The sequence below is a fragment of the Hippocampus guttulatus genome, chromosome 13, assembly GCF_054856545.1.
Source record: "Hippocampus guttulatus isolate MCC_2025c chromosome 13, RoL_Hgut_1.0, whole genome shotgun sequence".
NCBI classification, from domain to species: domain Eukaryota; kingdom Metazoa; phylum Chordata; class Actinopteri; order Syngnathiformes; family Syngnathidae; genus Hippocampus; species Hippocampus guttulatus.
In genome coordinates this window covers 10,531,526-10,546,874 of record NC_141273.1, presented here as the reverse complement: position 1 = coordinate 10,546,874, position 15,349 = coordinate 10,531,526, and the positions used below count along the sequence as shown (strand labels likewise).

The 15,349-nt window shown below is 42.2% G+C and overlaps 1 protein-coding gene across 2 annotated transcripts in view; it reads left to right on the top strand.

Annotated features, from left to right (window-relative positions):
* LOC147196297 (inositol-tetrakisphosphate 1-kinase-like) overlaps positions 1 to 15,349 on the top strand; it is a 30,481-nt gene that overhangs the window by 1,812 nt on the left and 13,320 nt on the right. For both annotated transcript variants that reach the window (XM_086126916.1, XM_086126915.1), the window contains exons 3-4: positions 5,670 to 5,694; positions 13,973 to 14,098. In XM_086126916.1, coding sequence (XP_085983042.1) covers positions 5,670 to 5,694; positions 13,973 to 14,098 — 151 coding nt within the window. The remainder of the gene's footprint in view (positions 1 to 5,669; positions 5,695 to 13,972; positions 14,099 to 15,349) is intronic.

Here is a 15,349-nt window from a genome sequence, read left to right as displayed (position 1 = left end):
TATTTCACTGATGCAGTAAGTCATAAATACAGTAAATATTTGTATGCAAAAGCTTCGGGCCAGATATATAAAACAATCAAATGAAAGACAGTAAGTAAAGTGTGCAACCCCAAAACCTGTCGGTGCCACTTGTTGGTACCACCCATGCCCCCTCTACTCTAAAAACAGCACAATTTGCTCTTCTTTTTAATTAAATCATCAGCATTAGTGCACATTCTGTATTCATGTGCGCCTAACATCGGATTAAAAAAAAAAAGCTTTTTGGATGAATGCACAGAGGGAATACCAGAGTCAAGGCCTTGGTTGGCAGAGGTTGTGTTTGTTATGTCTTAAGTGGAAGCTTGTTGAGACATGGTCCTCGGAGCAAGAAGAATATGTCTGTAAAACGTGTCAAGTGCTCAAGGCACAGAAACCTTAAGATGTAATTCGTTGTTTTCATTGCGCAATTACACTCTAAGGCATTCCACATGTTTCAATATGAAAAGGATGTATGTACTTGGTGAATCAGTAGAGCTTTTAGTGCAATACGCTGATAGTAATTATATAAAGCAGACTGAGGATGTTATTACTTGCCATTCTTTTAAGGAAAATAGTTGACGTGCAGCCCTTTTTCTTTTTTTTTTTGCTTCAGGTGATTATTGCTAATGTTCTGCAGAAACCTCAGAGCAAGTGCTGACAGTAATCAATTTATAGATTTAGATTTATGGATAAAATTAATTTGAAATCTGAATATTTTAAAACGTGCTTACAAAAAAAATGTTTACAAATATTGTCCAATTTATATTAAGAAGGAATTTGGGAAAACCAGTGCTTGTAACATCTGTTACAAAATGATTTCTGCCAAAATGAAAGGAACAAATGCATTATCAAGAAGCACAGTACACTTTTGTGAGCCACATGAAATGATTTGATGGGTCGGATCTAGCCCCTGAGCCTTGGGTTTGACACCAGTCTTGTAGGGTGTTTCTGGTTTTGGCCCTGATGCTGCATGCTGTGACGAAGATTTATCTCGTATCTTATCCATCGTCAACGGTGTAAAAAGTTATGTAAGTTGTCAGAAGTAGGACATGATTTTCTCGAGCACTTGTGACCTTTGGGATAAGATAACGAACTATGTCTGTCGGACTAGGAACATACTTGAGTGCAGTTTTATCCAGTTATTCAACTTTGATTAAACATTCGGGGGGGGGGGGGAGAATGCAAATCAGTGTTTTTATTGGATTCACTGTTCAGTGTAGTGTGTAAAGAGGGTTGCTGCCCCACAAAGTGACCTGATTGAGCCAGCCCAGATTACCACACTGTAATCCTCAAAACATTTTTAATCTCTTTAAAACTCCCAAGCAACCACCAGTTCCCTCTCTATGTCCAACCCAGACCTGGACCCACGGGTATTTATCGTGGAAGGTTAAGATGAAGAAAGACGAACGCAATAAATAGTGGCTTTGAATGGGAAAAGGGATACCCCACCCCCCCCCCCACCCCCACTAAGAATTGCTCCAACTCAAGACGTCACTTACAGTAGTTCTCTTTTTACAGATATTTCCTCTGTCACTGTTTTGAGAAATGAAAAGTCATCTTCAAGAGGAAGGAAAAGATGGAAGTCAGCGAATAGGACTCTCACATGTCAACATCAGCTGCATGTTGTGTTATCAGGAGGTCCCGTACTCAGCCGTCTCCGCAGTTGCCGTCATGTACGATGCTTGACCGAACAACCATTACGTTTCTCGAAAGGGTTGATTTCATGATGAGGGAATGGCAAAAACACATTTCCCTTCACCAAAATGCACCTCGATGACATTCTGCGCCAGTGCTTTGTTCCTTTTCATCATGTGGCACGCCACTGAACTGAGACCTCTTCCTTGACCGTTTCATGCAGCTGGACGAGAGAATCCTGGGACTTGGGTGCACTTGCTCAGTGATGCTTTCAAGCCACTTGGGCTTATGGTAGTGTCAGTGTGTGTGTGTGTGTGTGTGTGTGTGTGTGTGTGTGTGTGTGTGTGTGTGTGTGTGTGTGTGTGTGTGTGTGTGTGTGTGTGTGTGTGTGTGTGTGTGTGTAACCATTTGAAAACCTCCCCCTGCTCATAACTAGGTTGTAAAATAGCTGATCCATTAAGGACAGCCTGCCTGCCCATTTGATAATGCAAAAATCAAATCGCCTATTTCTCCGGAGGCAAAACACACTTGTCGGCGGAGAACTGCAGGTACAAGCACACTACCGGTCGTTCAGTTAGTTTATCATCCACTCTGATAAAACATTCCCGTTGCAACATTTATTGGCAACATGGTGTTAAACTCTGACCGGGAGCTGATTTCTATTACAATGCTTCTTTCTCAGTTTGACGGCTGAGGTTGAACACAGGTTAGAAATATGTTCAGCATTTTAATAAAAGCTCCAGAAAATAGAACATGGCATTTTCATTGTACTGAAGGCCCTCTAGTAAAAAAAAAAAAAAAACTGTGGAAAGTTTTAACCCGATGACGTGTTGTAGGGCGATAGTCATACTTTCAAAATATTTAAAATAAAATAGTGCTTTCTGCTGGGTTACATACACTCATTATTTCATGTGGCGCTCTTTTGAATAGTTGACACATCACAAGAACATTCCAAAGTAATGAACAAGCAGCAACACATGCAGGCAGAGCATACAATTCTCACAGGTCTATCCTGTATTTTGTACCCTCTACGAAAAACAATTGCAGTTCAGTTGAATTGGTCTTTTTCTGTTTCATCATCAAATCTATGTGTAATATGTCTGGATGTATTGTACGGCTTCCTTGTGACCAAAGTACTGAAACCACTGAATTTATCACAATGCACAAACTCATTAATTTACATTCTATTCCAGTTCACTGTTGAAAACTGTATTCACTGTTTTCGTAAAGTACAATTCTGTAGTGTAAAAAAAAGAAAGAAAATGTGGGGGGAGGGGGGGGGGGCGCTGGAAGAGTTAAACGGCATTTCCGTTCATTCCAATTCAAACCCATAAATCGAGACACCGCAATGTACATAATTGTAGTATAAAGAAGAATCCAACCGTAACTCTTTGTTTTAGAAAAAGTGTTGGGGAAAAACACACAAAGCCAAAGAAAAAGTAAAATGAATATCAAAAATGTAGTCATCGCTCATTTACGTGGTATCATGATTGATTCCCATCCCAACTTAGACGTTCTGGCTACCTGTAATGGAATATATCTGATGAATTGTCAGGTCACTAAATCATATTTCGGTGGCTGAAAGGACCAGATCAGACACATTAAGTGTGGAGTTATCCATCCGTCCATTTTCTGATCCGTTTATCCTCACAAGGGTCGCCTGCGTGCTGCAGCCTATCCCAGCTGCCTTCGGGCAGTAGGCGGGATACACCCTGAACTGGTTGCCAGCTAATCGCAGGGCACACAGACACGAACCATCCGCGCGCACACTCACACCCAGGGACAATTTAGAAGAGGGGTCTCAAACTCAATTTACCCGGGTGCCGCTGTAGCTAGAGTCGAGGTGAGGCCTACCCTACACTTTTTCAGTGCTTTGGTTCCGGTTTTCCACAAGAAAAGCTCCGATAAAACATTCCACTGTTCTCAAATATCTTTCATTTTTATTTTTTTTAACTTTTATTTTTCTACACAAAATAAGATGATAAATAAATAAATAAACATCTCAAAGAAAATAATTTCCGCTGGTACTAGATCGGCTTCGGGTCCCGCGCCTGCATATGACATCGAGCACGGCACAAGTAGGTCAGAAAGCATGGAAACACAAAATGCTTTTGGTGGCCATTTCCTATAAAATAAAATAAAGACATAATTTAATAGTTTGAAAGGTTCGGGTAGTGGCTAGCATGGAGCTTACGCTAACACGGACACATACACATCAAACTTGTGTGTATGTAATAGTGCTAGCTCCGTTTTATCGTCTCAGCACTCACGGGCATGTTGTTTATGTGTCTAAATGAGTATTCAGCAGCAGTGGCGGGTTGGTTACATCCGTGGTTTACACGTGTACTCAAGCTGGTGCGGGGCACCTTGGGCACGTTGCCGCTATAGTACGGGTGCTCTGACGCTGTCGGCCTTCGAATGAGACCGACCTAACTATTTACCATGTTGGTAGTGGTAATACATACAGCATCCATATCAAACTCGCGCGGGCTGCACTAACATTCAACTTTTATATCTAGGCGGGAGCCTCAAATTAGCGTCCTATGGGACGCATTTGGCCCGCAGGCCGCGTGTTTGAGGTCTCTGATTTAGAGTGTTCAATTTACCTACCACGCATGATTTTGGAATGTGTGAGGAAACCGGCGTACCCACAGAAAACCCACACAGACACGGGGAGAACATGCAAACGCCACACAGAATTGAACCCTGCATCTCTGCACTGTGAGGCCGACATGGGAACCAGTCATCCACCGTGCCGCCCACGTGTGGAATTCCAGTAACAAAATTTCTTTGTGATCACTTCTCTGTGTTAACGGGTTACTTCAGGGCACTGACGCACCCACTAAACTTTGTAACCCGTCTACATGTACCGTCAGGCAGCAGGCTCATCGAGTTGTCCCATAAAAGCCAAACAGAAGAGTGAACGACCCTATGACAGCGCCTTTGACAATCAAATCTTATGTGCCACGGGTGCTTCGTCACATTTTGTGACGCCTGCCTGCTTGACTCTGTTGACAGTGCTCACCTTCTAAGACCACCTCCATATTTAAGGCGGGATGACGCCACTGACGACCGCATTCACAGTGCATGAAATGAGCCAGCAGCTGCAGTATTAAATGTCTACATTGTTGCGAAGCGCTGAATAGCCGAGCTGCTGTTGTCATGGGGATGAAGCTCAAAAACAACTAGGGATGGACAAGGCCGCATGCTCAACTTTTTTTTTTTTTTGGGCCACGGGGCAAATTGCGGTGCAGTTTTTGTTTGTTTAATTTGTTATCTGTATGTTTCCAGCCAAATGTTCTCTGCTGTTGCCCCTTTTCTATTATGGCTGTAATAGAGCTCAGTGATCTTGGTGCTTCAAACTCCTAATTTATACACAGCGTTGATGGGACCAGTCGAATGGAATGAAATGCTGTTATGAGAATTCTTCTCTTACGAGGAGTCAGCTGGTTGCCGAGCAACTGATTTTTAATTTAAAGTATGTCTGATAAGAAAATCTCAGGCTCTAAGGAGCGTGGTGGGGGTGTAGCTTTACATTTGCAGTGGTCCTACTTTGCTCTCGCTCTCTCACTGTGTATTGATTATCTGTAATGTAGTTTTCACTTTATAACATCCTGTCATGTATCTCACTGCATCATAAACTGTGTAGATAGCTTTACTAATTAGGGTTGGGCAGTGTTCAAATTTCAACACTTTTCTTTTAAACCGTCTCCTCATTTAAACCGGGGCATGTGGTAATACCATCACTAATTTTGGATTTATTTTGGAGCTTGTGCCGACCACACTGAGTCTGTCTAGATGGGACTCGGAATCCAAATCTGCAGTCAATGTTCATTTCCCAAGTTCGAATGGATTACTAATTGTACTTTTGTCATTTAGGGCCAACATTGGTACTAACGTATCGACCAAATTCCACTTGGTCAACATCATCATCATGCCTATGACTATGTGTTATGTGTTATGTGTTATTGACCGTTGCTTTTGTTCACTAATACTTGGTCTCTTTTATTTTTCAGGAAAAGAGGGATAGAGGTTATTCAGGTAAGGTCATATATTTTGCTTTTGTTTCTTGTACCGCAGACTTAGTCTGCAAATTGTTTCCGCTCTGTACCAAATCGTAGTTTGCATCGCCGGGTTTATTTCTCCTTTACACTGATAGGAGTTCCTCCCTAGTCCCAAGATGACGGATGTTTTTTTCTTCTTCTTCATTGCTTGTTCTCATTATCCTCCCGAAATTGTTGAACTTTGATTTTCAACACCTCGGGCTGTTCATGTCAAAAAGGATTTGGAAGCACGAAACTACAGTCATGGTCAAATGTTGTTCTTGCGTATGCTGATGTCAATCCCGAATGCTAAATTTTTAGTTGAGGCTTAGTTGTTGTTGTGTTTATCGATGAACACGCCGTTATACACCATGAAAGCATGCCCGCTTTGCTCTTCCGGGAAATGTTCTCTTTTACAGTCACCAAACAGTTGCTATTCAGGATTCTCTCCTTGTTCTTTTGATGTTTTTTGTCATCTATTCACTTGCATTGCAAACAGTGTTGATAAGCAATTCACAACGGAAGATGGAAGCGGATATATACGGTTTGTGCAGACCCGTAAGATGTACCGGAACCCGCATTTCTCACATTTACAAGAGAGTTGCACGGACAAGAAGTTTGAAATGTCTCATAGAAAAAAACAAAAACAAATGCATACACTGTTTAACCATATTTAATCTGGTTGACAGTTTTCTAGATACTGTTTCTCAAATGACATAAATTCTCTTCCTGACGACTTTGGGGTTAGCAAATAGTGCCCGCAGGGCAGTATGCAACGCAGCAATAAATGCAAGTGAACAAAACATTTCCCTGCGCAAGTACACACGGCGCATTGAATAGGACAGTAACTATTCAGTACAAAATCCTGGGAGCTCATTGCTGAAAAGTGCTTGTCAGTAAGATGGAAGAGGAATTGATCCAAGCTTTTCTCTCAGGCAAAATATCCTGGTGTGGCACCCCCCCCCCCCCTACCCCTCTCTCCACACACTTTACGACCCCCCCCCCCCCCCCCCTTGTGCTACAGCGCCGATTGCAGAACACCCAGTTAGAAGCCGGTCATGGGAATAATCCCAATGTAAGCATGCCTTGTCTCCCACTGTGCTTTCAGCTATTCAGACAGTCACAGCGGCTCGCAGAGCCGGAGACTTAAACAGCCCTCCACACTTCACTGCGCTCATCTCCCAGCGAGTTTGATCCCTCCTGCAAAAAAAGCGTGAATGTAATACAGTACGTGAAGCGGCGCTGTCAATGCCGATTAAAAGAGCTGATCTTACACTGATACCCATTGACACCAGTGTTTGCACGATCCCATCGCGCACCCAATTCCAGTCAGCCCCCCACACTGTCATGGCTACATCACGAGAGAAGATAATGACGGCCATTGTAATGCCTCAGCCCTGTTACACAAGTCTGTGTACAAAGCTGTATTCTCCCATTTCCCTGGTGAATTACTCTACAATCAATCAACTGGGTTTTTTTCTTCTTCTTTTTCGAATCAATGCTGCGTTTTCTTCCTCACTGATTAGAGAAAAGTACTTTCCCCTTTTTCTGGGTCCATGCACGACTGTGAATTTAGAAATGATCATAAATGTCCCTCGAGAAGGATAAATAATAGTTTATTTACGCAACCTTGCCCCCGGGAGTCAGACTGACTAATCCCAGTGATAACACGTCAAACTTGTATATTGGATCAATTTGTTGTATTTCTGGCGAGAAAAACATCATACCGCCATTGGCTGCCGACTAGACCAGGGGTCAAGTGGGATGAGCGCCAGCTCACGCACGGCCCTGGTAGGGACAAGCGGTGTCGAAAATAGATGGGGAAAAAAATAATAATAAAAACGAAACATTTTGGTGCACTGCAAGTGGCTCAAATCATTTGTTAGTGGCAAAAGTTGGCAATATGTGGATTATTGTACACAAGTAATAAATGCATGCCAGCCACACCCTCTTTGCATCCCGCAGGCTGTGTTTTTTACAGTCGCGACGTGTATACAGCGCAACCCCTTCATAAGAAATATGAAAAACATACTGCATGAACGCTTACTGGTATAGAAACAAACAATAAAGAAAAAACAAACAAAGCACACCACAGAGCTGTGTTAAAATAAATTTCAATCTAATCTAAACAAAAAAGGGACAGTTGATCCAATTTGTTCAAATTCAAGATACATTCTTTATCATAGGAAAAAAAAACTGAAACCGAATGAATCTGTTCCATGGTCTGTCATCGTCATAAATCTTTTAATTTAACTGTACAGGTCTTGTTCATGTTTTCACATTATTGAGTGCTACAAAAGTATAAATGAGTTCAAATAATTATTGTGTAACTGTGATGAATGAGAATGATGCTTGCACTTGGGGGAGGTCATGTCACATAAACACTTAAGGCCGCTCACCTTTCATTGTACAGCGAGTCCTTTTTGACCCTTTTTTTTTTTTTAAGCATCATTACCGACATAGCCATATTGTAACTGAGTAGCCAGTACAGAGATGTTGACCACTTTCCCTACCTCACAGGGAGTTAAATTTACTTTCTGTGGCGTAGGTGTCAAATGACGCCATACAACAGAGTTTTGAATTTGCTCTGAACTTCCCAGAAGATTTTTGCTCAAACATTTTGTGGTCCATCTGCCGGCATTCGACTTGGGCCCTTTAGCCACCATTATGATGACATGTTTGGTAGCCTTTCCGTCTCAACTTTTTGCCCTCCCTGGTCTTAGCATCCCATATGAGACGATTTAGTAAGTTGGCTCGTCTTTGATGTTAAAAAACAACAACAACAACAACAAAAACAAACAACTCGCCAAATGTGCATGTCATATGTGGTATATGTGGTGTAAAACTGGAACCTCGGCAGAAATTTGGCCATGACATTGCATTGGGAAAACGGACGGTTCTAGTTTCTATGTCTGAAAACCCTTTGCTTTGTTACAACCAGGATGTCACCCCTGAAAAAAGAGGCGTCTTTTGTTTTACTTGTACTTTTGCATAATAATTGCTTCATCAGGCAACTCGCTGCTGCTTTTTTTTTTTAAAGCAACCCTTGACATGATTTTCTATTTTCCATGTCTGAAAACTTTTTGCTTTGTCACAACCAGGATGTCACCCCTGAAAAAAGAGGCTTCTTTTGTTTTACTTGTACATTTGCATAATTGTTTCTTCAGGCAACTCGCTGCTGCTTTTTCCCCTCATCTACTATTGTATTATTACGCTTCCTCATTGCTCACTCCTCTCCATGCAATTTATTTATTTATTTTTAAACACCAACTCATCAATAGTGCCTCGAGCTCACAAGGCCCATCCTTGCAGGAATCTGTATATTAGCCTGTCTGTATCGCAGGGCTGATGAGATTAGCGCGGTGCGCTTCACAAAGCCGATATTGACTCTCTAAAAGAGAGCCAGTTGCAGTAAATCAATTTCGTTTGACTGGGCTGTCCAAAGAAAGTTACTGAGTTACTTTTTTTTTATCATATGGCGAGTGTTTAGAAATGTGAAGGTAATTTCTGGCTCTTCGTATTTCAACGACATATTGATCGTTGGGTTGGCTGACAACCGTGCTTATCTTTATTGGGTATTTGCATGCTTTTAGTCCATGAGGTGATCAGAGATCCGTGTTGCAACAATGATGTCAGACACGTTCTTCTTAACTATTACCAACCACTAGGATGCTCATGCTAGTAGTTGCCAAAACTTCCTAGACAGACTATCTCTATGAATGATCTCTATTTCTTCAATAGTTGTACGGCCACTTTGGGGTTTTTTTTAGGGTGTATTAAAACATTAAAAATAATAATTATAATAATAATCGCATGACGTACTATCATGACAGTCACATGTTGACTACTGAGCGAACTAAATTTTCCGCAGCACTGATTGTAATGTGATCATCTGCAGCCAGTGATGGCCAAGTGGGCATGTCATAACTAATTAACATGTTGAGTCGGGTGTGTCTTAACCTCCATGGCAGAAGCTCCGTCGAACCCCTGAGACCGAATCACCGAACCCCTGGGGTTCGATCGAACCCAGGTTAAAAACCACTGCATTAGATGATTGCTTCATCGCATGGGTTGACTTTATTGCCATTGGCTTTGGTTTTCTAGTTTTTAAGTCGAGAGCAAAAAAAAAACCAAGATAAATCTGCTCTTTTTCCCATCGGCATCGTACAGCCAACGTTTTACATTGTTGTGTTTTATCGTCAGCAAGGTTCCGTTGAAAACTTTCCTCCTATGACCTCTGTTCCCAGTGTTTGTGTAAAATCTTTTATTTCCCATGAGTGTAGCCTGGCCCCGGTACAGAGCTTCATCAAAGCTGGAAATATATTGGCCTTGACCTTAGCCTCTCCCCTCAGGATCCAGCGTGTTTTCTGTGCTGTCCATCACCGCCATAGCTCTCTTCTAGCCCCCGGCTCCCAGAGGGGTCGCCAAAGACGTCAGTTGACATTTCTGCTTTTAGCTTTTAGAAGCACATCAATGACTTTACCGCTGGGTTTTTGGTGGCCGCTCGAAAGTGGGCTCATTCTGTCTCTGCACAGGGTGGCTTTCATTTTCTCCATCTTTTTTTATTTTATTTATTTTTTTCATTTTTTTGAGAACTTCACCTCTATTTGACTTTATAGCAACACAAACACGATGGCAGAACCCGATATGCTAATGCTGTATCCTTTGCTCATGAGACCGTTGTCACAGCATTTCATGTTTTATGAACACTTTGTGTGCAGCGATGGCTGTTTGAAAGGGCTCTATAAATACATTTGAGTTGAGTTGAGTCGAGTTGAGTTTTATTCCCGATTTAGCCACAGGTGACAACATACCTTTTATGAGTGTTGACTTAACAGTCATGGGGTCGATTCAAGTCATGCCACCCAGCCTACGTGTCTCATACATCTGCCATGTGCCTCCACCACTGCAGATTGTCTGATCACGAAAATATCCACAAACATTTTGAGGACCAACATTCTATTGTATACATTTTTCACAGGATTCTTTTTTGTTTTTATTGTACTCACGGTTTGTGAATTGCCATCTGATTTTATCTCACAATATATATATTTTTTACCTGAAACTTAAACTGTTTTTGTTAACATATCTAGTGTATTTTCTCTGCATCAACAATGATCCTTTAAGATTATTCTAATTTATACGGACATGGCAAAGCATAAGGATATGAGTAGGACGTTGTTGTGTACCGCGTCACAGGCATAGAGTCACGTCAAAATCTCTACTCTGTTTTTGACAGATTTAGTGGAGTTGTGAAACCAATCCCAGCGACCATAAGCTATTGTAGTCAATCCAGAAATGTTGTGATTCATCATTGCGAAAGCACCAGGTTTATTTCCTCGACTTGTTTTGTGCCAATTAGTGGGAATGTTATTGTCCCTGCATTTGGTTACCGGCAACCTGTTACAAAAAAGAACAAGCAAGCTATTTTGGACTCCGTTTCTCGCTTTTCCTCTGCAAGAGACCAACCTAACGCAAAACAGCTTTCACCCTATTTATATTGCCCAAAGATTGTACTGCTTCAATTTTGGTGACATTAGCCACAGCTAGTCCCTCACTGGTCAAGCAAACTCAGTCTCGCCGTATCATTGTCATTTCAGGATGTATGACGGAAATAAACACCCATGCTAATAATGCTAGCTTACCCTGTTGCTATGCCTCAGCTCTGCACATGACTGCAGTATGATGCTCCATAGTCTCCCCGTTTCCCCTTCAATGTGCTCCAGATGATCAACCAATCAACTTGTCCACAAAGATCCTGTAGCCTTTGCTCTGCTCAGTACGTGCCAAAAGTTGTGGCAGGACATCTTGTGACTGCTTCACCATGATGACGCGCTATCTCACAATCGGCTAGGAATTTGACCGTTTCTGGCCAAGAAGAACATCGCCATCCTGGAACACCTTCCTACTCACCTGACCTAGCTCGGTGTTCTTTTTGCCTCTTTCCCAAACGTCGTTGCGGGGGATGCCGTTTGAAATGGCATTTACTCACAGCAGATTGTAATATAGCCACTCAGAAATTGTCTTATCAAGTTGGAGTATAACTGGAGCTACTGTTGGATTGTACCTTCTCTGTGAGGTGGTTGAGTAAAGAAATAAAAATAATCAAAGGATGTTTTACAGATTTCCACCTTGCTGAAGGAACATTGTTGCCATAATGAGTAATCTATCACCTCTCATAATCATTAACATTGTGTTCCTCCGAATGCGGCACGCCCTTGGCTAACCGAAACCGCATACCGTTTTACAAGCTCACATTGATCGCCCTCAGTGTGACGAAGGTATATATATACGAGGCGGGTTTGCATACTGCGGGTTCTGCAGTCTGACCTTTGTAGGTTCATTTGCACAGGTGTTTCAATATTTTATTTTCATTTGCATGCAAGACCCTGGTATTCGTTATTTGGAAATCGATTTACTCCGCTGTCCGCGTTATGCTAGCAGGAATTTGCTCGGATTAGGATTTAAGCCATTGAAGGAATTGTAACGGGCTTTTAAATATGTCGCAACTGTGACCTAAGTCAAGTACATTTTATCAGTCAATCAGTCAGATGTTTTGTCTTTGTGCTATTATTTAACACATGGCCAAGGCCTAGGTTGAGGTTTCAGGACATGCTCATCGAAAAGTACACTTTTTACTCGTCCTTACACAATGAAGGCTACTTAATCGCTCTGTGTGACTACTCTATCTTCAACTCCCCAACTCAGAGAGAGCTGCTTGGGACATCCCCAAAACCTTGAAACATGATTGTATTTTAAACATTTATAAGTGGTGTCACACACAAACAGACAAAATGCTCTTTTTCTTTTGGTGCTCTTTTGTCACGACAAACTGACTTGATCCTCTGTGAACCGAACTTTTCCTCAGCGAAGTGCTTGTCAGCTAAAATCTATCACTCACTGGTAAAGTTGATGTTTAGGTGTGTTCCTATGTGCGTGCAGTCCCACTAAGCTCTTATGTCACTCTTAGAACTGGATTTTCTACTTGCGAACCACGTGGCAAGTACAAACAATGACCGGAATACATTTTAAACAAAGGCGAATTTGATATCTGTTGACTATGCCGTGCTTGTAATGAATGCCTGGCTCTCCTCACTGGTCGTGAAAGATAGATTGCGTGATGACATCAAGACTAAATCGTGCCAAAGCAAATACAACTTGAACTCTGGTAGTTACAAAAACGCACGCACATAATTTGACGCTCTATGGACACATCTCTAAATGATGATGCCATGAATCTTTTATGAATATATTAAAATGTATACGCATACAGGCGAAATTCAGTTTACACTTTAAACCAAGATTGTCAGCAAAGTCCCATACATATCACACTATGGCCACGCCTGAAGGCTTTATTATGAAAAATCAACAGGAAATTGGTATCGAAGAGGGAGTTCAGAACATTCCAAAAGAAATAATCCGATCCCATTAGAAAATGTCTCGATTTTCAAACTTTGTGGGAAAGACAAAATGACGAAAAAAGATTGTCTCCGGTTTCTGTCAAGAGTGTGATAAGTTTTGATATTTCAAGACGGCATCTCTGCTTTTAAAATTGAAGACATCACTTCACGGCAAAGAAAATAATGGAATAGCAAAAAAATTTAAACTTTTAAGGGCCACGTGCATAAATAATGTTTGGACAAGTTGCCACACTCATTACATCGCTTGTATATTGCATATCGACGCTGTGCCGTGAAAAACATGTGTGTCCATTTTTGTCATTAACCCTTTCATGCAACCCTGTAATATGAGAAGCTGTCCGCTGTAGTAACCGCTGTCCCTGAAAGGGTTATATATATATATATATATATATATATATTAATGAGATGTTCGCATTTCGGAAAAAAATTCAACATGGCAAAAAATGGACATATGTTTGTGCAGTGTGTGTGTGTGTGTGTGTGTGTATATGTTTGTCACAGACGGGCATATTTCAATTACTTCAGGCTCACATAAGAGGGTCCATCTGTCTGTTGACGCTGCAGTCACGTTGGCAGCTATCTGATCATTTTGTATTTTTATCCATGTTTCGGGGAGGCCTGATTATGATGGGGAGATATTCAATTTCACGCATTCCCCCCTCTCTCTCTCTCTCTTTGCGCTGCAATAGCTCTCTGTAATTGGGGCACTTGGAAGCAACCCCCCCCCCCCCCCCCCCCGCCCCAAAAAAAAAAAACGGAAATGTATCACTTGGACCAATGTAGTGTAAATCCACCATTAGTCAGACGTCTATCCCTTGTTTGAACCCAAACCCAGATCTGCTATTTTCCCCACAGTTGGACCTCAGCCAGCCTCTCGAAGAGCTGGGTCCCCTGGACGTCATCATCCACAAACTGACGGACCTCATCCTGGAGGCTGACCAGAACGATTCTCAGGCGGTGCTGCTGGTGCAAAGAGTGCAGGTATTGCTCACCTGCCAGCGCACGAAATCACAACGACTTTGTTGCGACCAAAGAACAGCACATCAACTTTGCGCTGACATAGAGACAGCTTCCGATCACTCCTCAAGACTTTTTTTTTCTTTCTTCTTCCCAAAGGGAGAAACATCTCACATGGGACCGTAGGTCACTGCTCCAAGTTTTATCCTGTGGTCATATTGAAAAGAAGTGTTTGCTTAGCTGGTCGAGCTGTCGTTGATGACAAAATGAAAGCAATGAAAATGAAGCCATTGTGTCATCACACATGATGGCTGTTCCACTTGCAAATTTGAATGTTTGAAATTTATTTTTTATTTTTTTGAGTTCCGAATTGTATGATTTTTAGGGCATTACACTTCAGAGGTATTCTGTATGCCATCATATTTTCATCTCAACCAGTAGTGACTTTTGTCTTGGAGTATTTTCATTATTCCACATGTCGACTTTGGTGAAAATATCCGTCTTTTCTGCCTGCTGGGCATATGTTTCATTTGAAGTGGAGGCTAACTTTCGCAAACATGAGCACGTAGACCTGTTGTTGGAATATTTCCCTGAAGACAACGTTCATCAGTGATAACGTGTTTCTATGAGCTAGCTTTTCTCCGGTGGCTGCTGCAAGCATGTTTTACTCCAGTGACTGGCAGCCGATGATGGAGGCGGTCAATCTAAGTGACCTCAGCCATAGATTTGATCCCTCGACCAAACCTGATCTGCAGCCGGAGATGAAAAGCCAAAGCGTTTTAACACCCACTTGTCTTTTACACCCCGTCTCTCGTCTTGCGCTGAATGCGTTTCATCCTCTGGGATGCGAAAATCAGCTGCGGATTGTCTTTATCGTCAATGTGTTCCACTAAACTCCGGGAAGATTAGTATGGCTTTATTTTTGGCAGCGGCATGTTTGACTTGCATAATGGGCTTTCATCTGTATCGCCCATTTCGATCTGGCTAAATCCGAAAGATGAATTCTTCAGCTCTACAAAAAGACATTTCCATTGCATGATTGTGTTCGGCACATGTTTACTTTTAGGCAGGGGCGCGCGTGACGCCGCTGCTGCGCCGTTTTTCAAAGAGGCAGCCTGTTTGTTTAATGCCCACGTCAGCCAGCCAGCTCCGGCTGACAGCGTTTGTGTGTCAGAGAAGAAATCGCGGCGAAGGTTGGCGGAGAAATCCATCGAGTCGAGATGGGTTGGAGCGCTGTTACGTAAAACAGGCAACCCCGCACCGGCCCAACTGTCG